The sequence below is a fragment of the Ursus maritimus genome, unplaced genomic scaffold, assembly GCF_017311325.1.
Source record: "Ursus maritimus isolate PB19 unplaced genomic scaffold, ASM1731132v1 scaffold_7, whole genome shotgun sequence".
NCBI classification, from domain to species: domain Eukaryota; kingdom Metazoa; phylum Chordata; class Mammalia; order Carnivora; family Ursidae; genus Ursus; species Ursus maritimus.
Genome location: NW_024426885.1, coordinates 67,367,361 through 67,390,961, shown reverse-complemented (window position 1 = coordinate 67,390,961; position 23,601 = coordinate 67,367,361). Strand labels below are relative to the sequence as shown.

Below are 23,601 nucleotides of genomic sequence, written 5' to 3'. Positions count from 1 at the left end.
ATGAGAAATTCATGCGTGAGCTCTGGAGCGCTTCACCTCCAGCCACGGCTGGCTCTCCCCAAATCCTCTTGACTATGACACACAAAAGCCATGTCAAAACTCCTCAGTTCTTAACTAGCCCTCGGAACTTTCTAACTCCTGGTGAGCACAGCGGCCAGCATCACCAACAATGTTATATTATTCATCACCCCAGAATGGGTACGTTGCGTCTGGGAAATAAAGTAGAATTATAAATGATAAGAAATTAGTCCATGGGAATCTTCCAATGAATGCGTTTTCTCTCTGGACCAGAATTGCCCTAAAGGAAGGGGCCGAGTCTTGTTTATCAATGTATCGTCAGCATCTAGCGCAGACAGAGGTAAAGAGCGGTTTGTCCAAAGTGCTCAGGGACCTAGGAGTGAGTTTTCTTCATCCTTAATATCTTACTCACAGATGAATGAACAGTATACAGGCACACTCCGGGATTAAACAATGATAAACAAAAACCACTTCCCAGTCTTCTGAATCCAATATTCTCCCTTTTCAGGTGTCACATGAGGATTTCTGCTGTCCGTATGGACAGTAAAGAAAAAGACTCAGCCCTGCCCCTCAGGCCCTGCCCCGGACCAGCAGAAAGGACCAGCGCATTTTAGAAAGATTTTGGAGGAAAGAGAGTAGAAGTAAAAGACTTTTATTCATCAACGAACCAGAAATTTGAGCTCAAAACTCTTTATCCTCATGCATTGGGCACAAATCATACTTTTGATGTGTAAAGATTAATTTAGTATAACCTCTCCAGGGCCCGGGAAGTAGCTGGCAGCTCAGCATTCAAGATGCTCGTTAAGTGAAATGTGCAAGGAAGGTGGAGAGAAAGGAAGAGCAATTGAGTAGGTGCGACGAAGGTTTCTATTACTGGAAATAATATTTGGAAGATGTAACATCAAAAATCACATGCCTACTGGGGCCCCGGGTGGCTCACTCTGTTAAGCGTCAGCCTTCGACTCAGGTCATGATCTTGGGGTCCCAGGATTGAGCCCCGCATCAGGCTCCCTGCTCAGTGGGGAGCCTGCTTCTCCTTTCCCTCTGCCCCCCACCCCGCTTGTGTTCTCTATCTCACTCGCTCACTCTCTCTCTCTCTCTCTCAAATGAATAAATACTCTTTAAAAAAAATCACATGCCTACTCAAGTGAGTGATTGGCAAGGCATTATGGACAGGGAAGGAGGGGAAAGGAGCCTATGCAAATAGCTCAATTCTAGAGAATCCCCACCCTGAATGCTCTGCTCACAATCCCCTGGTGGGGAGAGAGGACAGGCTTCCTTCTGCACTCCTCACCCCCACTCCTCTGGACTGGGTTACTCAAAGCGTGGGCAGCAACAGGAGAGACCAGAGGAGCTGCATTTGCTACAGACCGGGTTTGAGACTTGTCCAGTAGGAGCACGAAGTGGGCCTTTGGACTTGACTGAATTTGACCCTGAAAGAATGTGGCCCCTGTCTCCTTGTCCTCCTCTTCCATGTCATCCCCTTCCTTTCTCTTTCCCACATGTCCCTTCAGGAGCTCTTGTCCAAACCAGGCACTCCCTAGAAGTCAGAGGGGTGCTGTGTGGGGTCTAGTAGCCCCTGAGAATCAGTTCTACCCTGAACTATGGCTGCAGAGAATGGGACTTTTGATGGTTATTTTTATGTGTCAATTTGACTTGGCCACTGGTGCCCAGATATTTGCTTATACATCATTTTGGGTGTGTCTGTGAGGGCGTTTCTGGATGAGATTAGCATTTGGATTGGGAGACTGAGCAAAGCAGGGGCCCCTCCCCCATGTGGGTGGGCCTCATCTAATCAGTTGAAGGTTGACTAGCATTATAGAAGGTGGAGGAGGGGCGAATTCACTCTCTGTGTCTGACTGCTGAGCTTGGACTTTGGTCCTCTTCTGCTCTTAACATTGGTTCTCCTGGTTCTCAGGCTTTTGGACTTGGACTGGAACATCCCCACCTGATTTCCTGGATTTACAGCTTACAGATGGCAGATCATAGGACTTCCCAGTCTCTACAATCATGGGAGCCAATTCCTCATTCCCCATCTATTTATCTATATCTATTTATCATCTTTTGATATCTTATTGGTTCTGTTTCTCTAGAGAACTCTAACTACTACAAGAATTAGGGAAGAAAAAAAAAAGGAAAAGAAAAAACAAAGCCCAGACTCTCACACCAGCTAAACCAGGTTGGTACTGTGGTGGAATCACATGTTTCTCTCGCTCTCTCTCTCCTGTTTTGCTCTTTTGGAGTCCAACCTGTCTCCTTTAGATTGAGACCTTCTCTAAAATGTCGGAAGGTCTGTGATGCACTTAATCAGTATAAGGGACTAGCAGGGCTGAGTCTATTCCTGGACCCTGTCCACAGGGGTTCACGCTGCTTACCTGGTCAATTCCTGTCACACTGTAGGCATGGCCCTTAATGAGACCAAAAGGCGTCCGGGCTTCAGATTCTGCAGCATTTCTGATCTAAAACGTGAAAAAAAAAAAAAAAAGCAGCGTTGGACCCATTGGGTAAGCCAAGCCTTCCCTCCCTGCCCAGACCCAGCTCCGTGCCTGGCTCAGCCCCTTCCGCTCCCCCAGGTGAGAGCCATGTGCCTAACACATAGCAGGTAAGTACACAGGACACCCCTAAGATGGTTAGCAGTAACATACAGCAATTCCTAATCTCTCCCCAGGGTGAGGAGATCCTCCTTCCCAGCTCAGCCCCCAGGGAAAAGTTCACTTTTTTGCCCCAACACAGAGCAACTTGACCCCATCCCCCATCACGTAGCCCAGTACAAGATAGAAGTATGATCCCGTACACCATAAGAAGCATTCAACAGTCTCACACACAACTCTATGTCACAAACTTGGAAACACAGAGGAAAGGGATAATTTGGTAGTGAAGAAGATATTCCCGAGGTGAACCCAAGAAGAAACAGAACTTGAATGGGTTCTAAAAACTGGATGAGATAAAATTATACGTGTGCGTGTTTGCATGCATAAGGACATTAGAGAAAATACTGTTAGATTCCTATCTACTGATGTGACTGTTTTAATGTTAGAGTAAGTAGGAAAAAAAACAAGTTTCAGAAAAGTGTAGAGTAAGACTCCGTTTAGTAAAATCAAACCAAAATTCTCCTATGGTTGTGTATACAGGCGAGTATACACAATGCCTTTGTCCGAGTAAGGAGAGGGCGTTTGAAGGGCACACACCAGGTGTCCCAGGGTGGGACCTGGGCAGGGACATTGAAGTTTGCCTTTGTACATCTCGGGATTGTTCTGCCTGATATAGTAAGTGTGCCCTAACTTTGTAATTTGGAAAACATTAAAACTTTAACGAAAATAAATAAACATTGTCACCCCCCACCCCCACCCCCCGAAAGTTATACTCCTCCCCTCGCTGGGCCAGGGCACCTGCTGGTCTGCAGCCCCAGGACAGTGCCGGGAATGTGAACAAGCAAGTGAACGACTTACATCAATGGAGCAGCCCACAAGAGAGCCCCTCTTCAGGGCCTTCTCTAGAATCTCATAGAAGTTCTCTGGAGCCTCTTTAGTTGCAAAGGTCTCTGCTACACCCCCGGTGAAGTCTTCCATGGCCTCGATGGTGCTGCCCCCCTTCAGAGCCTCATAGCTGCCGTTCAGCCTGTCAGGGTGGCAAGGAAGGCGCAGAGACCGCTGCAGAGAACAAGGAAGGCCACCAGGTGGCGCCCCTTGGCCAGAGTTTTTCTAATGCTTCTAAGAATCCTTGTCTCTCCTGGCCTTGCTTATTTTATTGCTCAAACTGTTCCAGCTCTGGCTACTTTCAGCCTCTCCAGCTGGCTCCTGCGTCCCTTTGACATAACCCTATCAGTGTGTGTGTGATCTCCAAGGATCTTTTATTGGATTCCTTTTATTGGAAAAACGGTGTTAGAGACCAAGACCCGTGAAGTAGGGGTGCTTGTTCCTGTGGGGTTGCCATTCTTTCTAGGCCCCCTCTGCTGACAAAGTGAGGAGATGATGTATGTACACTGACCCAGGGTATATACGTGTATCCACCTGGAACCATCTCTATTAAAGAAAACATGATAGCAGCCTGAGTCTCCAGCCTTAACTCACAACCATAGGCATCATTCTAAGCCTCCTGCTTTCACTTCTCTGTACCCTCCTCTCCAACAGTGAGAAACCTAGCTCCACCACCTGCCATCCACCTCCTTAATTGTTCAACTCACTGCATACATATCAGAATTGTATACACGTATCGTATACATATTGTATATATGTATCAGAATTGTTGTCCTAGCCTCTATGAGAAATCAGCCTGAGTAGAAGGCTCAAGCATGATTCCTTTTGCTTTTAATCTTACAGACCCCGTTCATGCCCACAGTTGCTCAGGTCAGCTCCTTTTTCTCCTACCCCTGCAGCAAGTTTGCTGCATAAATTTGCAATACAGTTAGATGAAATGCACCGTCTGCATTTCATCCTGGGATTCCTCATCCTTCTTGATGATTCTTAAATCTTCATGCATTAAGCTTCATTCTTTGTGCCATAAAGTTTTATGGGTTTGATAGATGAATGGTGTCATGTATTCACTATTACTGTATCTACAGAATAGTTTCACCACCCTAAAAAGATCCCTTGTGCTCCACATATTCATCCCTACCTCTGTCCTTCCCTCCCCCTGAACCCCTGGCAACCACGGATCTTTTTACCGACTCCATAGTTTTGCCTTTTCCAGAATGGCATATAATTGGGATCCTACGGTAGGTATACAGCCTTTTCAGTTGGGCTTCTTCCGCTAAGCAGTATGCATTTAAGATTCATCCGTGTCTTTTCGTGGCTTGATAGCTCATTGTTTTCAACACTAAATAATGTCCCACTGCCTGGGCGTACCTCCATTTGTGGATCCGTTCATCTTGAAGGACATCTTGGTTGCTTCCGGTTTGGGGCAATTATGAATAATGGCACAATAAACATTTGTGTGCAGGTGTTTATGTGGACATAGTTTTTATCCAACTCATTGGGGTAAAAATGACTTTTTACCAGACTCATTTACCAAGGAGTATGACTATGTTTAGTTTTGTAAGAAACTGCCAAATTGTCTTCCGACATGGCTGGACCATTGCTTTGTCAGCAATCGGTGCTGTAAGTAGGCAGTGGTATTTCGCTATTGTTTTCATTTGCAATTTCCTAATGACAAATAATGTTGAGCTTTCCATGCGCTTATTTGCCATCTGGACACCTTTTTTTTTTTTTTTTTTGGTGAGGTCTAGCACAATCATTTTTGGCTTGTTTTAATGACCAAAAATTAAAGATTTTCTTTTTCTAGGAAGCTCATTCTTCACTCTTTGAGTGAATACCCTTCACCTTGCACTGGATCCTGCTAGCTGGAATTCCTGACTCAAGCCTTTTTCACAGCTGCAGGGGGAAGATTTCCCTGGGTTGGGCTCACCAAGAATGAAGCCATGCCTGGCCAGCCCCGGAGAGCACAGGTGTCAGCCCTGGAGAGGATCCTGCCGAGGTCTCCTGGTGGGGGACTCCCCATGGGGTAGAGCTGGGGCTGGGTTTCCCAGCTGTCCTGTGCCCCTTTGCCCACCTAAAGCCTGTCCAGCGGCTCTGAGGAGGGTGTGGATAGACCTAGGTGATGCAGATGGGCACGGGGGGGTAGCATACCTTTGGTTCTTTAATTCTGAACCACTGATTTCAGGATTAATTAAACCTCTAGTTACCTTCACTTAATTTTGCCACTTGCCAAAGTTAGAAGCACAACTATTCTTCCCAGTTCCCATCTCTGAAGACAGGTTTCCCATGGCCTGAAGATCCAGGATGAGCCCAAGAGGGCCTCCCAGGGGAGCACTGCTGTCAGCTGAGCACAGAACTCAGGCCACTGTGGCCTTTTGCTGACAAGCTGATGGGCTGGAAATCGAGAGTGCTGGAGGGAACCGAGGTCATCTGGTACATGATTAAAAATGACTGTTTGAATTCTACTTACCTTGAGCTTCCTCAGCTCACAGCTCCTTAAACCCACAGAGACAGAAATCAGCCTGCCAGGGGCTGGGCGTGGGGGATGGGGAGCTGGAGTTTAGTGGGTTCAGAGCTTCCGTTTCGCAAGTTCTAGAGGTGGGTGCTGGTGAGGGTTGCACAGCAATGTGAATGTACTTAATGCGTCTGAGCTGTACGCATAAAAATGATGAAAATGATACATTTACCGCAGCCCAGATGTGTGAGCTATGACGGTGCTTGGTGGGAAGTTGGGAGAGCCAATTCTGCTAACACATTCAGATTTTCCTCCGCCTACCCTCCCGGCTCTTCGGAAGGCCATAGGGGGGACGTGTGTCACCACCATGCCCAAGGATGGGCACAGCGAGGCCATGACAGGATAGCTGTCCGGGCTCCCTTTCCACCCCCGACCCTGATGGAGCCTCGGGCAGGTCGGCCTCCCCCGGGCCACACCTGTCAACCTGTGTCCCTGCTCCTGGAAACTCTCTGAAAAGGCCCTGGGGGTGGAAACCTGCTTCCTGGACAGGGCCCACCTGTGCAGGGGGCACTCACTTGGCGTAGGCTTTTTCCAGCAAGGCGCTCCAGAACTCGCTGTGGTCGGCGGAGTGGAGGAAGATCAGGCGGTCCTTGAAGGTGGGCAGCCGGTCATCGATGACCACATCCAGCCACTCGCTGTGCTGCCAGAACTTTGGCCGGGGCGGAGAGGCGGTCACGGGGTGGCCCCAGGGGAGTCCAGCCCCATCTGTGAATGTGCATCACCTGCCTCTTTCTCCCTCAGACCAGACTGCCCTTATGGTCTTGAGGAAAATCACATGTGGGTTCCATGATGGAGCCCCCCGGACTGTGTCCACCGAGCCACAGGCTGGTCATCCCACCCTTCCATGGACATCCGCCTGAAGACCCAGTGTGGACCCATCAAAGCCAGGAGCCAGCAGGACAGGGTCACATGTGGACACTGCAGGGGGGCTGAGTTTGCTCTTCTCTCTCCCGAGGGAGGGGCATAGTATGGGGTTTGCTCTGCTCTTGGAACAGCGTGGGTCTCTCTGCCCTTCCATCAACCGGCTGCAAGGTGTCTTACATATTCCTCCCAGTGTCTCCTGAGGCTTTCTTGGGGGCATTTGTGACGTCAGGTTCCACGGAGGCGCTGCTGGGGCAGGCCATTAATGGCCAGGCCTGGGCCTCGGGGCTTCCTGAAGCAGGGGCAGGGTTGGGGGCAGTTCCGGGCTGGCCTTCTAGGGGAGTGTTGGCTCAGGGGATCTTACAGGACGGCACGGGCAGGCCCCACCAGCTGCGTTGACCTCCCTGCACCCTCACACCTGCACTGTGGCTGCCGACAGGAGAGGAGCAGGAAGGGGGCCTCGCTTCCAACGCCCTACTTCCCAGGTGTCGGCATGTGACTGACAGGCCCCCGACAGGGCCAGCCCCCCCCCCGCCCCCCGGTCAGAGGCAGGGCAGCAGAGCACAACAGGGCACCAGAGTGAGTACCCAGATGGCCGGCCTCAGGAACGGACGGGACGGGGCTGGCCCAAGCGTGGTGGCCTGGGAGGGGAAGGAGGCCGTGCGGGGGCAGAAGTGCATGCGGGTCCCATGCTGCCTCCTTCATAGGATCCCTTTTAGTTGTGCAACCCCCACAGGGTAGCTATCAGTCCTTTTTCCAGACAGCATGTGAAACCTGCCCGAGGTCACCTGCAGACGTACGGGGCAGGGCAGGTGTCAGTGCAAGCTCGGGCCCTATGCAGGGACTGTCGGGGAGGAGAGCACAGAGAACAGGGCTGTGAGCAAACTGGAAACCAGCTCCCAGGCAGGCTGTGCCCCGAGGGTGGCTCTGCGGGGGTCCCAGAGGGGCGATGATGTGTGCCCCCCACCCCCTGCCCCAGGGCTCCCAGCTCATGACACTTCTGTGCTTCTGTCCATTTCTACTTCTTACACTCACTCATGTCTCCCAATCTGTATTTCTTCAATAAGGAGGATCTCCCAGTTTATGAGAAATAATCCAGTCCCTGGGAGGTAGAATTGTTTTAGGCCATTTATGCTAAAAGCACGAGCTATTCTGAAGACTAAAACCCGTCAGCATGGACCTCCAGACTTGCCACAATCGTGCTTGAAGTCTTACTTTGTATTTTCCACAAGGGTTCACCACGGGATGCCTATGCTGCCCTTCTCATGCGTTTAGAGGCGACCCCGTGGGGCAGGTTTGGGGTGCAGCTTTCACACAGATAAGGGCACATTCCCTCCAGGATCACCAAGCAGCTGAAGAGGCTCATGGTGTCATGCTGGGCCCCAAAGAGCTAACGCCCCTGGCCAAGTCTCCCTCTTACCTGGAAGTGGAATATTCCAGCATAACCGGCTCCAAAGCTTTGGTCCTGGGGGATGACTCTAGCCAGAGCTTTCTCATTCAGCGTCAGGGACGCAATGGCAGCTAATAGCCAGCAGTCGCCTGCAAAAGGAAAGCCATCCATCACGGTTTTCATTGTCAATTCACAGTGAGTGGGAAAACTCTATGCCAGAAGCAGGGGGTGCGTTTCAGATGTGGCCACGTCTTTTCTGCATTTAGGAAAATGGACAGAATACCAACAAATACCTCTGTCCTCCCCTTCTGCCTCCCTTCCTGGCTCTTCCTGTGCCCGGTTTACGATGCACAGCTGTTGTCTGGACGATGTCATTGGATATGATTACTTGGCTTTCAGACATATGCTCCATCGTGCTCAGCCCTGTGCAGTTCCAGAGGCTTCCCCGCCAGCGCGCCAAGGCTGCGGGCGTTAGCGTCAGCGGAGCTGGGTGGGTAGGCATTTCGTAGCTGCAGCCCAAGAAATGGGGGTCCTCAGAAATAGCCCCTCGTGGTGCCTGGGGAGGGCGTTTCTGGGACTGAGGCCTCCCCACAGCACAGACTCGGCTGAGCTAGAGATGAGAACAGCTCCCGTTATGTTTCATTTTCCAGATCTGCTGACTGGTCTACTGATTCCTGCCGCTGTGACTTCACGTGGACACACACAGAGGACAGGTCCTAAGGGAAGCCAGACAGCAGACAGCATTTATCTGTGCTGTGCCAGACTCTTGGAAACAGCCACTCGCCTGGCCTGCGACTGGGACAAGTGCCCCTCGTCATGGCTCCCACGACCTACGTGTGTGAGCGGATACTTGCAAGTTTCCATTTCTCCAACAGGACCTCTCTGTGTTACCCCAGATCTCTTTGTTGGCAGTAGGTGACACCACCGTCATTGGAATTCAAGACCCTGGCACACTCAGCTCGGCTTCCTCGGGGTTCACATTTCTGGAAAATACCATACAGCCCATGACCCCTTCGTGATTGTTGTGCACAGACAGGAGCGACTCGCAGAGAGTGTAGCATCAGGAAAGCTCCTTGCAGAGCCGCCCTGCTTCTGGCTTTCCCTGGGGTGTCGTCAGTGGGGCCCATGCCACTGGCTCCTCAGCAGCAACAGCTTTTTGCAGCCCGGGGTCTGGCTTTGGGGGAGATGCTAATGAGAAGGGACACAGAATCTTCCAGGATTTGTTCAGCAGACATCCCTGAGTGCCTCCTGGGTGGAGGGCGGGGGAGGGGCGGTCCCTGCTCTCAGCTCTGGGGTGGAGGGGCCCCCTGCTATGTGCTGACCTCCTCCCCACTTTTCTTCAAGTTACAGCTTTGCCCAATGCAGGAAAATGCATTCCCTTTCTCTTTCTTTCTTTCTTTCTTTCTTTCTTTCTTTTTTTTTAAGATTTTATTTATTTATTTGACAGAGAGATAGAGAAAGAGCACAAGCAGGCAGAGCGGCAGGCAGAGGGAGAGGGAGAAGCAGGCTCCCCACTGAGCAAGGAGCCCAATGCGGGGCTCGATCCCAGGACCCTGGGATCATGACCTGAGCTGAAGGCAGGCGCTTCACCGACTGAGCCACCCAGGAGCCCTGGAAAAATGCACTTCTTTTCCTAGAGTGCGGCAGCTCGTGTCTACTCAGCAGGGAAGGCCCTGAGCTTTTGAAGGGGTGGGGGATTCAGAAGCCAGTGCTACTCATACAATTTAAAGCAAAGGAAAAAACTCAACAACAAAGCAATATTGCTTTATCTCTCTGCTGGGCTGTGTCGATGCATGGCATTGTCATAGCAACGCTCTGCCCAGGAGAGGACACCCTCTGAAAGTCGGTTCGTCGGGCAGCTGGGTGCACAATGGCGTGCAGGGAGGGCAGGCGACAGTGGTGGTGTTCTAGCTCTTATTTTGGGTGTCAGGCTCACAGCTGTTCAGTTTATTGTTATCCCTCCTGGCTTATACAGATGTTATGTACAGTATTTGGAAGTAATAAAGGTGTTACAAAATGGGGGCTCAGATGGTCGAATGTCTGCCTTTGGCTCAGGTCATGATCCTGGAGTCCTGGGATCGAGCCCCATGTTGGGCTCCCTGCTCAGCGGGAAGTCTGCTTCTCCTTCTCCCTCTCCTCCTCCCCCAACTCGTGTTCTCTGCCTTTCAAATAAATAAATAAAATCTTTTACAAAAAAGTGTTACAACATAATAGTTATAATCAACACCAACTAAGGTTAAATATGCAGTTGTAATTCCAAATAGATGTTTGCACTCATGCCACAAACCAAAACTTTGAAATGCAAAAGAGCCTGTACGATACCTCTCTACTGGATAGCAACATAGGGATGGGGGCGGGGGCCGGGAAGGGAGGCAGAGGAAGAGTCTGGAGGGAGAGACGAGAGAGGAGTTGAGGACGGGGCAGACAGTGTCCCAGAGAAGGCTTACCCCCATCAAATGAAGATGAATCCAGATGTAATTTTTTTCAAAAGATCAAAGTCCTAGCTAGGATGTGTAATTCTATTATCTGTACAGTTAACCCTTGAACAACACGGGCGAAGGGGCACTGACCCCCCACGCAGTCTGAAATCCATGCATAACTTTGACTCTCCCAAAACTTAACAGCCAGTAGCTTGCTGTTGACCAGAGCCCTTACCAATAACACAGTCAGTCAACATGCGTTCTGTATGTTTTGGGTATTCTGTACCGCATTCTTACAACAGGAATGCAGCGAAAGAAAACGTTAGCAAGAAAATCATAAGGAAGAGGAAATCCATTGACAGTAAGATACTGTGTTATCCAAAAACAAACCCACGTATAAGTGGACCCCTGTTGTTCAAGGGTCACCTGTGTCATGGATCGATCTATCGATCTATCATCAACTGTCGTCACTCTAGGTCCGCGGCTCTGGGTTCTGTGTTTGGGGTAGCTGGCTGGCGAGCACGAAGGCTGCGGCATGACCCGCGGCAACCATTAGACCCTCGTGCTAATTCGCTGTAGGCCGGGCCTCGTAAGCTTGTCGCTCCACTGGTGGTTTTTTCTTTTCTAGGAGTTTTTGTTGTTGTTTGTTCGTTTTTCATAGATAGAATAAAGGTAAACCCAGTCCAATTTTGAACTAAATCCTGAAAAGCAATTTAACAGACTTAGGGGTACTCTTAGGTCAATTTTTAGGAAGGAGACTGTAAAGCTCCTTGGGGAACCCCACAAAGCCTGAGTCCCTGGGGGGCAGTGTGGCGTAATGGTTAAGAGCAAGTTCAGATCCTGACTGCCTCGCCATCCCCTCTGTGACTTATGATGCTCAGCCTCCCTCAGCTTCAGTGTCCCATCTGTAAAAAGGGTGACTGGGAAGATGACCCGGGACCGAGTTACTGCTTGCAAGTACTAGCCGTGTCACGTGCAGGGAGCCAGACCGGCGCCGCGGCTCTCTCTGTTCTCTGTGAACTGAGCCCCACGCTGGAGGCACATCCGTCCCCAGGGGCACGAGAGTGCGAGGAGCCTGGAATCCATGAGGCTCCCTCTGGGGAAGCAGACTGGCAGACTGGGAGGGAGGAGGGGAGGAAGTAGCAGGTGGTAGCAGAGATGTTCCCCCAGACCCTGTGCCCTTCGGGTTTCCAGGGGTCCCTTGATGCTCTTGCCATGGTGGCAGCTCAGAGACCCCGTCCTGCTGGCCCCCCGGGGTGCTCGCTCCAACCCCCCTCTCTCCGTGCTCCATGCCTCACACTTACCAAGCTCCCCCTGGCAGATATCTGTCCTGGTGGCCCCTCCAAGAATGAATTCTGGGTTTTTCACTATTTCCTGGAAGAACAAAGGCGTTACTGGGCCAGTGTGATTGGAGCGGGCTCAGGGTCTCTCTCCTTTCTGGGAGCAGAGGGTTTTTTCCTCTATTTGATTCTTTTCCCGTGGAGGGGTGCCACAAACTTGGGCCTGTCTCTGGTAGACGGCAGCCCCTGGGGAGACAGCCTGCCTTCTGGGCAGCCCGTCAGTGCCAAACAAGCAACTCCGGCCATGCTTGGCTGCAAAGCAGGACCATGAATTGAAGATTCCCATTGCCACTCAGGCCCTGGGCTAGCAGTTGGGGCAGGGTGGGGGGGACATGAGTTCAAATCCTGTCTCCACTCACGGGCATTATACCCTCTGTGGGCTTCAAACTCTTCATCTTAAAATGAGGTAATACATACACCACAGACCAGTGCCTGGGATTAAATACAAATTCATGCTCACCCACCCAGCTTCTTTCTTTGTTAAAATACGCATCGTGCGCGTATATATATATATATGCATATATATGTCTACACATATATACACTATACAGTGGGAGATACGTGCATATATCTCTCACGTGACTTTACCTCAGTGCATTACATAGATTTCATTCTATATTACACATAATTGTATTATTATGTGTACATAATTTCTTATATATACATATGTGTAGAAAGAGATACGTATAAAGCATTAACAGAAAGTGTTTGAAAGCAATTATATAACGTTCATATATTCTTTGCATTTTGCTGAGGCAGGAGTCTCCATTCCTGACAGGGACCATGGCAAAGAACAGGAGAGAGAAAGGCCCTGCCCTCCTCAGCTGCTGAGTGACTGGGGACCAGTCACAAACCGGTGCACGGACATCCACGTTCTGGAGTGGCAAGGACCAGGATGGAAGGTGTTGGTGCGGGACGGGGCTGTGTGAGCTGGAGCAGTCAGGGAGGGCCTCTCAGGGACCAGACAGTTGAGTAGGGAGTCATGTGAGAGTCTAGGGAGAGGAAACAACAAATCCTCAGGCATAGAGGAAAGCTGTGGCACACAGCAGATGCTCGGTCATTTTAACAGGATCTGAATGCAGGCTGAGGAAGGGGTTTTTCCCACCCCGTTCCAGAAACAGGACTGGAGGCAGAAGTCCTGACCAATACGTGGGTGGATGCCCTGGGGGACAGCTCTGCCCTGAACGGTCTTCCTCAAGCTCCCCAGGACCCTACTTCTCCTCTGATCCGTGTCCCTGCTCATAGCAGGAGGATGGCAATCTCTTTGTAGGAAGGGGCATTTCTTAAGACAAAGAGCCAAAGTGTAAAATGAGGCACTTGTTGTGCAGCCGCCAGGATGGGCCGCCTCGTGGGGGGTTGGACACCCCCAGCATCTGCCCAGAGAGCACCGCGTGGGCTTGTTTTTCCAATATCTCAGTAAACGGGTCAGGAGAATTGCTGAACCCTGTGCCGTCAGCTCACCACAAACCCAGGTGTGGCAGAGGTCCCACCGACACCCCAACCCCGCCCTTAGCTCCCGCCCGTAGCCCGGAGACAGGAGACTCGTCACTGGATGACCCTTGTCTCCCGAGTGGCAGGCAGGGCCGTGGATGGGGGAGGGGGCAGCTCCTCCAGGCCAGTCTCCTGGCCCGTGCAGACCCTTCACATGCTCTCTCCCTGCTCCTCTGCCCAGGTGTTTGCAGGTGGCTCTGGGCCACACCAGTGGGAAGGTGCAAACCAGCCCGGGAAAGTGCGCTCCCCGCCGGAGCCCACCCCGATCAGCACAGGGGCTCAGGGCGCGCCATCTAGCTTCTCCAGGCTTTGTCTCCCTCTTTCAAGTGAGGCACAGACCACCTTCCTCCGTCTTAGACGTTTGGGGCTGGGTGCACATGTGTATTGGAGCCCCTGCCCCGAAGGGCGGCCCAGGAGTTCCCATGGCAGCCAGCCCCTATGAGGGGAGCAGGGCTCTAGCCGGCCAGACTCCCACCGCCATGGCCCTCATCCCCATCGCGGATGGAAAATGGGCTCTGAAGGCTGGCAGATCCTGCCCCGCAGGCTGTGGCAGATGCTGGGCCTCCCAGAGGCCAGATGGGCTGTGGGCGAGGAGCCCCACCCCCTACTTGCGACCCTCCCCTTCCCTGTCTTCGGCTGGCCCACCCTGCCAACTGTGCCAACTGTGCCCAAAGCTGCCACTGCCTCTCGGCTCCATCTTGCAGCTCGTCGTTTTTGTCCAGGAGAGTTTTATCAAATTGCATCAAACTGTGGATGGATGGAGAAAAATACAAAAGGAGAAAACGCAGACACTCTCACCAAGTGAACAGAAATTAGCCATCCGGTGTGAAGTGGTGAGATCCCCAATGTCCCCGGCTGCGTGGCTGATACAGGGGTCTGTCCAGTGCTCCTGGGAGCCAGTGAATCCGCGCGCCATCCCGGGGTTTCCTGAAGGGGTCACCCGAAGGGGCGGCCGCGAGGCCACCGGCCATGTGGCCATGTATGCTGACAGATGTGGGCCTCACGTGCAAGGCATGTGTGGCTTGCGTCTGTATGGTCCGTGCGTCCGTCTCACGTGCACATTGGTTCTGTGCATACTCTGAGGCATTGCATTCGTGCCTGGGCAGCCCGCGTGTGTGGACGGCCCAGGGGTACATTTGTTCTTAAGGAATGCTATTTGGGGGCTTGAGGAGGAGGGCTGCCTGTCATGGTCCTGTGACAGGAAGATCAGAGGAGTCTCGACCAACCTGAAGTGAACCCAGCCTGAGGACCAGGTGTCCTGGAATGTTCCCTCTTGGGGCCTGATCAGTTCACTTTGTGTGTCATCAGGGGCTCAGCCACGCACACAGACGTTACTTAGCCATTAAGTTGAAAAGGGAAAAGCCGCATTTCTAACGAATTTGGAGAGGCTGGGCCCTGTGATTGACAGCTGTGTGCTACCCAGGGCTGTGAAGGCCTGGGGGTGTCCCTGGAGGCACAGAGGGAGCAGCAGGCCCAGTGCGCAGGGCAGTCGTGGCCACGGGCCGCCGTGTACACAGGCCGCCAGGGGGCCCTCAGCCTGGGCTAGAGGGGTACGAGCATCTTCAGCAAAGGTGTCCTGGGTTTAGGCTGAGAAGTTAGGGAGGGCATTGCATAGAAGAAAGGAGAAGGATGCAGACAGACAGGGAGTCGAGGAGAACAAGGCCGAAGGAAGTGCTTGTGAGCTGAGAAAGTCAGACTGTGGCCCAGGAAGCCAGGCCCTTGGCTGCCTGGTGGCTCTCTGTACCCCAGACACGCTCCTCCCTTCTCTGACACACAGTCCTTTCCAAGAGGCCCACTGGAGGGGATTTCACCTTCTCTCCCAGCAGAGCCTGTCGCCCCACCCCCACTGCAGGGCCCCAGGTGATCCCCCTCAGTGCTGAGCTCATGGCTCCCTGGAGGGCGAGCCTGGATGGCCGCTGCCCTCTGCTGTCCCCTTGACTGTTCTGATCCCGGCTGCGCTGGTGCTCACTCCCCCGCCTGCGAGCACAGCTGTGTTTGACAAGAAGGTGGTACTGGGGAGGGCACCGCACCCCACGGTCCCACAGGGCAGCTCTGCACTTTCTCCCCGACCATGTACCACTTACGTGCGGAGCAGACATGCAAACCGCGCCCAGACCATAAAGGCCTTCTTGAGGGACACGGGCAACGCTTAGCATTTCCTTCCTGCCACCCGCCCACCCACTTACCAGGGACCCTGGCCCTCCGTCATGCAAAAGGAATCTCAACCCTCACCCCCACCCAGCCCTTTGTCTGCTGATTTCACACTGGTCTGTAAGAAGTCTGCAAAACCCCTGGCCCCTTGGATTGCAAACAGATAGGTGTGTTTCTGGGAATGAGGACAGGAGGGACAGTCTCAGTGTCATGCAAAGTGAATGGCAGAACAGATGCTGGGAACAAATCCATAGGAAGGACAGCAGCAGTAGATCTGAGTTAGAAATCGGTCTGCCCTTGGCTGGGGGTGGAGGGGCCCGAGGGCACAGCGATTGCGAACAAAAGCATCCTCCACGCTGGCCTGTGTGCATCCAGCTTTTATGTTGGAGAAATTCCAACTTTGGCAAAGAGAGGGTGAGTTGTACGAGACAGCAGAATTACACATTAAGCCAGGGGGTGGCAGTGCAGACCGCAAGCCAGGGCGCCGTCCTCCACTGGGGAGCGGCTGGTGTCTGGTTACAATGACAGTAGTAGCGACCACAGTCCCGGACACTCATTTATGGGCTCTTTTCTGCCTCCTCTACACGTTAACACGGTAATCCCTGCGACAGGCCTGCAGGGCCAGCAGCGTTATGACCCCCCCTTTTGTGGAAGAGGAAAGGCTCTGTGTGGCGCACAGCTCAGACCCCCCAGCAGCGGGGAAGGGTCGGCTCGTTCCCTGAGAAAGCTACCTCTTCCAAGGTCATGGCTTTCCGTGAGGGGCACAGACACAGGTGACGCTGTCACCCCTACACAAGGCAACTCTGAGGGTCCATCCCAGCTCTGGGGTGCCCCATGCAGCTGGCTGAGGCCTTTATGGGGCCATTTATGGGGCCACATCACAGCCCAGAGGCTCGTCTGCCCACTCCTGCTCCCTGTCCTTCCGCAGGGGTTGATCCTGAGAGGGCGCGGGTGATAAACTGATAAACGTCCTGCGGGCACTGTTTGTGTGGGGTCTGGAGAGGAGGTCCTGTAGCCGTCGGTGGCACTGCTCTGGGGGGACACCCGTAATAGCAATCATGGCATCTGCTGCCACTGGCTGCAGACTGTTGGGGGACATCGGATCTACACTGCCCGTTCCTGCATCACAGGTGAGGGGACTGAGGCTCGGAGACGTTAGTGCCAGGACCACAGTCGTGGGACAAATCAGTGGGAGGGTGGGACCAGCACTCAGGGTCTCACCTTTTGTCCAGCCCTCTTTGCGCCCCCCTTGTCCATAGCAACCTGTCCCCACAGGAGCCGCCCCCGGGCTGGTTCCCACCGGGAAGGAATGACAGCCGGCATCTCCGGCATCGTTCGGGCAGAGGTCAAGGCTGGACTAACCCAGCACAGCAAATATTGACTCCTTGTTCGAGGCACCAGCTGGCGCCCCTGGGGACCATCCCCTCCAGACTGTCGAGGGTGGGGCAGCTCGGACACCGTCTCCCCTCTGGGAAGGGACATGCATGGTTTGGGAAGAGAGACCCTGCTTCCCGAGTGTTCCATCCATCACGTGTGTGCTGAGCGCTTGCTGCGTGAGTGTCCATCCACACTGAGCATCCGGGGCTGCAGCCAGAAACTCCCTGGCACCCCACATGCCTCCCAGCAGCCTCAGCACACGGGGCCAGACTGCAGCCCACCCAGCTCTCATGTTTGCCTTTGGGTTCCCATAGAACGTGTCATCTGAGACTTGTCTCCCACTCACCACTTAATGACAAGCCCCTCTCTGGCTCAGGGTCCCAGTCCCGGGCTCACCTCAGTGGGAGTCCGAGAGCTGGGGGTGGGGTGCAGCCAGACACGCTGGGCATGGCCCCGGAGCATCCCTGGCCTGCTGGTGAAGCCCCCTGCATGTCACTCCCTCTGCAAACCGCACAGCATCTCAAGGGTAGATTTGGCAGATGAGTCTGTGTGTAGCGCACGCCCCCCGCCCTCCTTCTCTTTGCTCGCCTCTGCAGCACCCACACCCTGCCTGCCACCCCCACCACTTCCTCTTGCACTCACCCCGGGCCGTTTCCACACAAAGGGGATCTGGGGCCTCTCGCTATAGAAGAGAGAGGAGTTGTTGGCTGGGAAGTCTGGATCCTCAAACAGGACGCCCTTCTGTGCGCACTCCTGCCTCAGTTGCTCGAAGCTCTGGCCTGAGGAGTGGGTGATGCGGGCATCCTTGGGAACTGGGTGCTTCTGGGGCCCTGGGGCCCGATAGAGGTAAGGCATGGCCGCTCCCCTGCTGGTGGGCTCGGTCCGCAAGATGAGCGTGCTGGTCAAGAAGGAGCCAGCTCAGGGAAACTGGGGCTCGGTGGCCCTTGGCCTCTTCCTGTTTGCCTGGGAACCTCCCTGCAAAGACTGATATGAGGCACACCCTGATGGCAAACTGTAGAGAGAGCTCTCTGCCCTCCCAGGGGCTCCTGCAGACCCAGAGGGAGCAGTGAGCCTGGGCCGGTTCCAGGCAGAGGCAGCAAACTCTGCTCAATGCACTGGGCAGACTCCGTGGGAGAGAGAGGATGGCTTCATGGGAAAAGAGAGCAAGAAAGCACATCAGTCTGGGAGGCGGCAGGCAGCATTTGCTTTGCGGGAGGAGCGATTACTGTGTGGTCTTGGATCACATCTGAGGTCAGAGAGCTGCAGGGTTTTGTAGTTGGAAGGGAGCTTGGTGAACCGTCATGGCACCTATTACAGGGACAGGGCTTACCCAGCTCGCTCTTGGACCGCCTCACTTTGATTTACAGCAGAGGTCCACAAACTTGTTCTGTAAAGAGCCAGTTGGTCAATATTTTCGGCTTTGTGGGCCATACGGTCTGTGTTGCAACTACTCAACTTTTCGGGTCGTAGCGCAAGAGCGGCCGGGGACGCTGTGTGATGAAGCAGCATGGCCGTGTGCCAATAAAACTTTATTTACAAAACAGATGGGCTGGCGGATGTCGTCCAGCCAGAATTTGGTGACTGACCCCTGATACGGGTGTGCTCATAGAGGACGTCAGCTCCTGCTCTAGGGTACAGGCGCCTCTGTTCTCCAACATTCCTGGCAGTAGGTGTTGGGAAACATTTGCAAAAGCAGATATCGTATTAGTAAAATTCTGTGTCCTGTAAAACTTTACAAACAGGATTTCACATTTGAGAAGAAATGAGGTCCAGAGGTTGGAGGCAGTTTAATAGAGTATTAGCCCCCGTGTGAAGCCCCTGGTCTTCTAAGCACTTTACAACGATATCGCTGCGATTCTCGAACTAGTCACAGTGGCTGTTGGAGTCATGGGGTCTTGAGTTAGTGGGTGTAGTTAAAAGACATGAGTTTTGGGGCGCCTGGGTGGCACAGCGGTTAAGCGTCTGCCTTCAGCTCAGGGCGTGATACCGGCGTTACAGGATCGAGCCGCACATCAGGCTCCTCCGCTATGAGCCTGCTTCTTCCTCTCCCACTCCCCCTGCTTGTGTTCCCTCTCTATCTCTGTCAAATAAAATAATAAAATAAAATAAAATAAAATAAAATAAAATAAAATAAAATAAAATCTTTAAAAAAAAAAAAGACATGAGTTTTTATAGGGCCTCCCAGTTCCCGGGAATGTTCTTAGTTTCACACTTCCTGTCGAGTGTATCCTGCACACGGTTTTACAGAGAATGTGTAGACATCGAAGTTGGTGACATCTGGGTTGAATTCCCAGTTTTGCCTGGGGTGCTTTGGGCAAACAGTCTGTGTGTGCTTTCTTGGTGTGAGTCAGGACAGCGGGTCTCCTAGGGCTGCAGGGGGACTATGGGATCAAAGCAGCTTGTGGAGTCCAGCATATACAGGGTCGGGAGCTGAGGATTCCTCCCACCCCTGTCCTCTCTGTCCCCCGCCCCATCCCACAGACACAGCTCTCATGACCCTACTGCTAAGCCTCTTTTGTTGTGCCTCTTTGTTTGCACAATAAAGGATTCTGGAATGATTCTGTGCTAGAAACAGTGGAGTCCTGTGTCCCGCTGCCCTACAGACAGCTCTGTTTACAAGTGATTAAGGACAAGAGCCAGGCAGACAGGTGTGACAGCAGGAGGGCCATCCATTTCTGGATCATTTCAAGAAAATGATTAGCAGCCCAGGTTTCTGAGGATTTCCCCCTCAGATGCCCCAGTGAGAGGGAAATGGAACTTGAAGTGAAATTCAACACCGTGGAGAGTCATGAAGGGTCCACTTCATGCCGGACCTTCCCGAAGCTCCAGGAACGTGTGTCCTTATTCTGTTCCCATTACAAACCCCTCTCTGGGTAGGAGTCTCTCCACCTGGTCTCTCCTGTGGACTGGAAGAACCAGCCTTGTTCCTGAAAGCGTATTCTAGTTACCAGGAAATCGGAGACTGCATTGCCATTTGTGACTACTGTGAAAATTCCTCTGAGTGGGAAATGCACTGAAAGCATTTAGCAATCTGCAGCCTACTGGGGTTCACCTTGCACCCTGCTCCCCAGGCCCTGTACAGCTCCTCCACGAAGTCCCCCTCACACACCCTAGGAAACGCTCTGAACACCTCGGAGGGGAAGGTCCATGGGTTTGCCGGCGGGAATGGGTGCATTTCCTGTAATGAGGTCTGTCTGCTTGTCACAAGCCTAGAGAGAGACATGGGTGGCTTCCAGCCCTGTGAGCCTCACGGGGACCATGCATCATTAGAGCTGTATTTCCTTCCCCTTGACAGAACAAAGTGAATTCTAGATTAATTGATCCTTACCACGGCCTCATGGGGCCTACTAGTCCTTCCCCTCCCCATCCTGGCCTGCACAGAATATGTCTTGTTTTCCTTTCTCCGCAGTAAGCCCAGGTGGGTTTGTGCGCAGGGCAGAGGGATGCGAGGATCAAGCCTGGGTGGGTCTGTGACACCTGGGGGCAAAACTCGAGAACCAACCATCTGGACCCTCACCCAGGTGCAGCCACTTTGCCCGAGGACTCCAGTGGGCTTGGATGTCACAGCAGGGCAGACGGACTCTCCCTCAGGAGGACCTGCCAAGCACAGACCAGACCCAATCCTGCAAGGGGAATTGTTCTGTGTTCTGTGCCTGGCTCAGCGGCGCTGGGTGCTGCTGGAGAACGGCTGGGGCAGCTGGAGGAAGAGCCCCGAGGGGAGGGGAGCCAGGTCTCGAGCCCAGGTGTCCAGGGGAGAGGGGCCACGGCTTACGGCAGGTGTGATAGGAGAGCGGGAGAAAAGGGGCAGATTCTCTTAGCAAAATTACTGTCAGGGCTTCTTTGTGGGGCGCTAGGATGGGGCTTCCTGCTCCCAGACCTGAGTCCAAGGACAGAGGAGGGACAGACCTGCAAGTTCAAAACTCCGGATATGTTGGGATGAAAATGCCCTCCTGGGGCGCCTGGGTGGCTTAGTCATTAAGCGGCTGCCTTCGCCTCAGGTCGTGATCCCCGAGTCCTGGGATCGAGCCCTGTGTCAGACTCCCTGCTCAGGGGGAGTCTGCTTCTCTTTCTCCAGCTCCCCCCTGCTTGTGTTCCCTCTCTCACTGTGTCTCCCTGTCAAATAAATAAATAATATCTTAAAAAGAAAGAAAGAAAGGAAGAAAAAGACAATGCCCTCCTCATTGCTGGTGGGAGGACAGAGTGTAAACTCTCATAAACTTTTTGGAGAGCAGTTGATTAAAATCTATTAAAATCGCAAATGCCCGGAACCCCCCTCCCAAGCCAGCTCTTTCCTCCTAGCAACTTCTCCTGCAGATAAACCTGCACCCCTGAAAAGTGAACGTTGTACAAGCTTGTTCACTTCATTGCAACACTATTTATACTTTAGAAAACAGTTGAGAAGCACTCAGGGCCCACTCTTATGGGCCAGCATCAAAAATTACGGCCCAGCTAACCGTGACATGGAACACTGTGTGGCCACAGAGGGGAACGAGGAGACTCCATGGTGACACGGATGTTTGACTGAAAGGTCCCCGTGCAGCGTGGCGTGCAGAGTCGGCCACCGTTTGTGAAGTAAGGGGGGAGACAGTATGCATTTCTAGCTGCGTAAGAAGCTCTTAGAAAATACAAAAGGCATTAGCAAGAGGATCCCCTCTTCTGGGGATAGACTGCGTAAGCAGGGGCTAGGGTGTCAGGGAGATGTCTCTATGTGACTTTTGATACTATTTTATACTTGTGACCTTATAGACGTACTCAGATGAATTTCTTTCTAAGTTTGAGATGCCTGGGAGACAGCCAAGGTTGAGGTCCAGGGGGCGGTTAGCCAGCAAGCCGGGCTGCAGACGTGGAGAATGCCCCTGTCCCCCTCTCCCAGCTACTGAGTCCTTCCGGCCGCAGGAACCTGGCGTGGTGCCTCCCATCAGCATGGGATGCTCTCCACTCTCCCCCTCCCAGCTCTCCTAGCAACTCCCTCCCCACACTTGACCCCTGGTCCCCAACACGTGACACTCACAGTGTGTGCAAAGGGGCTTCTACTGTAAGTGCCGGGGCCGGGATGGGGATCTCGGAATTCATGCAGCGCATCCCACGTGTGCAGAAACGGAATTTCCTCTCCTCTGATGCCCATGCCCCCATGGCGCAGGGAGTTCCAGGCCAGTTTTAAGTATTGTTGGCTTAATCACTCTTTAGGCCAAAACTGAGTCCTCTTGAGGTAAGCACTGTCTCCAGTGTCTCTGCCCCCGTCCCCTTTTCTCACCGGGGGGCACAGGGAGATGGGCCTCCAGGGGGCCAGAACCAGACCAGAGGTCCCCAAGTCTCCTGACTTGTGGCGGATCTGTCCTCCACCCCCAGCCCCAGGGGGCTTTCTCTCTAAGTTGGGAATGACTCTCGTGTCACAGTAGACTTTACAAAGTCTAGCTTGAAGCTCAAAGATGTCTTCGTTCTAGAGGGGCTCTGTGTCTCCTCCCTTCATCTCCCCTCCAAGAAGTCTGCGTGCTTGCAAAGGAAGCTCGGGAGTGGTGGTCACGAGTGCCACGCCCATTTCCTAGAAGGTGGGGAGCTAGTGTTCCCTCTATCACCCCCAGGTTCACACTGGGAAGCCTGGGGCCCAGGTGTGACTCCCACTTCCTACCCCAGATGCGTCCTCCCCAGAACAGCCCTCATTCCACCATCCAGCTACCCCCCTCCATCCCCAGTGGGCCACCCACATCGGCATAGCATCACGGGGCAGGAGGTCACCTTCGGGCACCGGGCCCAGATCTTCCCCAGGCGCTCTGCCCAGTCTTTGGCCTCAGCTGTCTGGCTGCAGAGAGCTGGAAGCTTGGAGACGCACACTCATCAGCTACTGATGGTTCCCCTCCGGTTTCCCGGAGCTGCCCAAGCTGCCTATGCTTCCCTCAGCTGCAGGCTCGCTTTCTGGCTCGACTGTGGGATACGGTTTCCCCCAAGGCCCCAAATAAGCACTAGGCTCCTGCCCTATGGCCCAAGGTGACAATTTGAAATTGTCTTTGCATTCCTGAGGGGTTTCACTCTTTAAAAATTTCAGCGTGGGGGTGCCTGGGTGGTGCATTCGGTTAATGGTCCAACTTTTGGTTTTGGCTCAGGTCGTGATCTCAGGGTCGTGAGATCGAGCCCCATGTGGGGCTCCATGCTCAGCATGGAGTCTGCTTAGGACTCTCTCTCCCTCTCCCTCTGCCCCTCCTCCCCACTCTTTCTCTCTCAAATAAATAAATAAATCTTAAAAAATTAAAACAAAATAAAATAAAATTTCAGTGTGGAAGAAAGACCAATATTCCTGGCTTCCTTCTGCTGACCCTCTGGGGCCTCTGTCCCTGCAGTTTGGTCTCATCCCAAGACGACAGCTTCACTGGGCTCCCTTGGGGGCTGCAGGTTGAGGCCGTGCACAGATCCTAGGATGCCTCGAACCCCAGGCACAGCAGAATGGAAATTCACTCTCCGTGGTTTAGCCTGCAAACGTTCTAACTTGACTTTTTAAAAACTACACATCTTGTTGCCTCTTGCTCTGGAGTCCCCATTCCCACCCAGTAGTAACAATGGCATTTAAATT

The 23,601-nt window shown here is 53.1% G+C and overlaps 1 protein-coding gene across 3 annotated transcripts in view; it reads right to left on the bottom strand.

Moving 5' to 3' along the window:
• CAPN9 (calpain 9) overlaps positions 1 to 19,038 on the bottom strand; it is a 41,647-nt gene extending 22,609 nt beyond the window's left edge. For 2 of the 3 annotated variants that reach the window (XM_008689538.2, XM_008689539.2), the window contains exons 1-6: positions 17,679 to 19,038; positions 11,982 to 12,051; positions 8,288 to 8,406; positions 6,522 to 6,655; positions 3,468 to 3,636; positions 2,394 to 2,477 (exon numbers count right to left, since the gene is read on the bottom strand). In XM_008689538.2, the coding sequence (XP_008687760.2) occupies positions 2,394 to 2,477; positions 3,468 to 3,636; positions 6,522 to 6,655; positions 8,288 to 8,406; positions 11,982 to 12,051; positions 17,679 to 17,891 (789 nt within the window). In that variant the 5' untranslated portion in view covers positions 17,892 to 19,038. The remainder of the gene's footprint in view (positions 1 to 2,393; positions 2,478 to 3,467; positions 3,637 to 6,521; positions 6,656 to 8,287; positions 8,407 to 11,981; positions 12,052 to 17,678) is intronic. The other variant, XM_040624134.1, reaches the window with a different exon arrangement.
• Between the last annotated feature and the right edge of the window lie 4,563 nt (positions 19,039 to 23,601).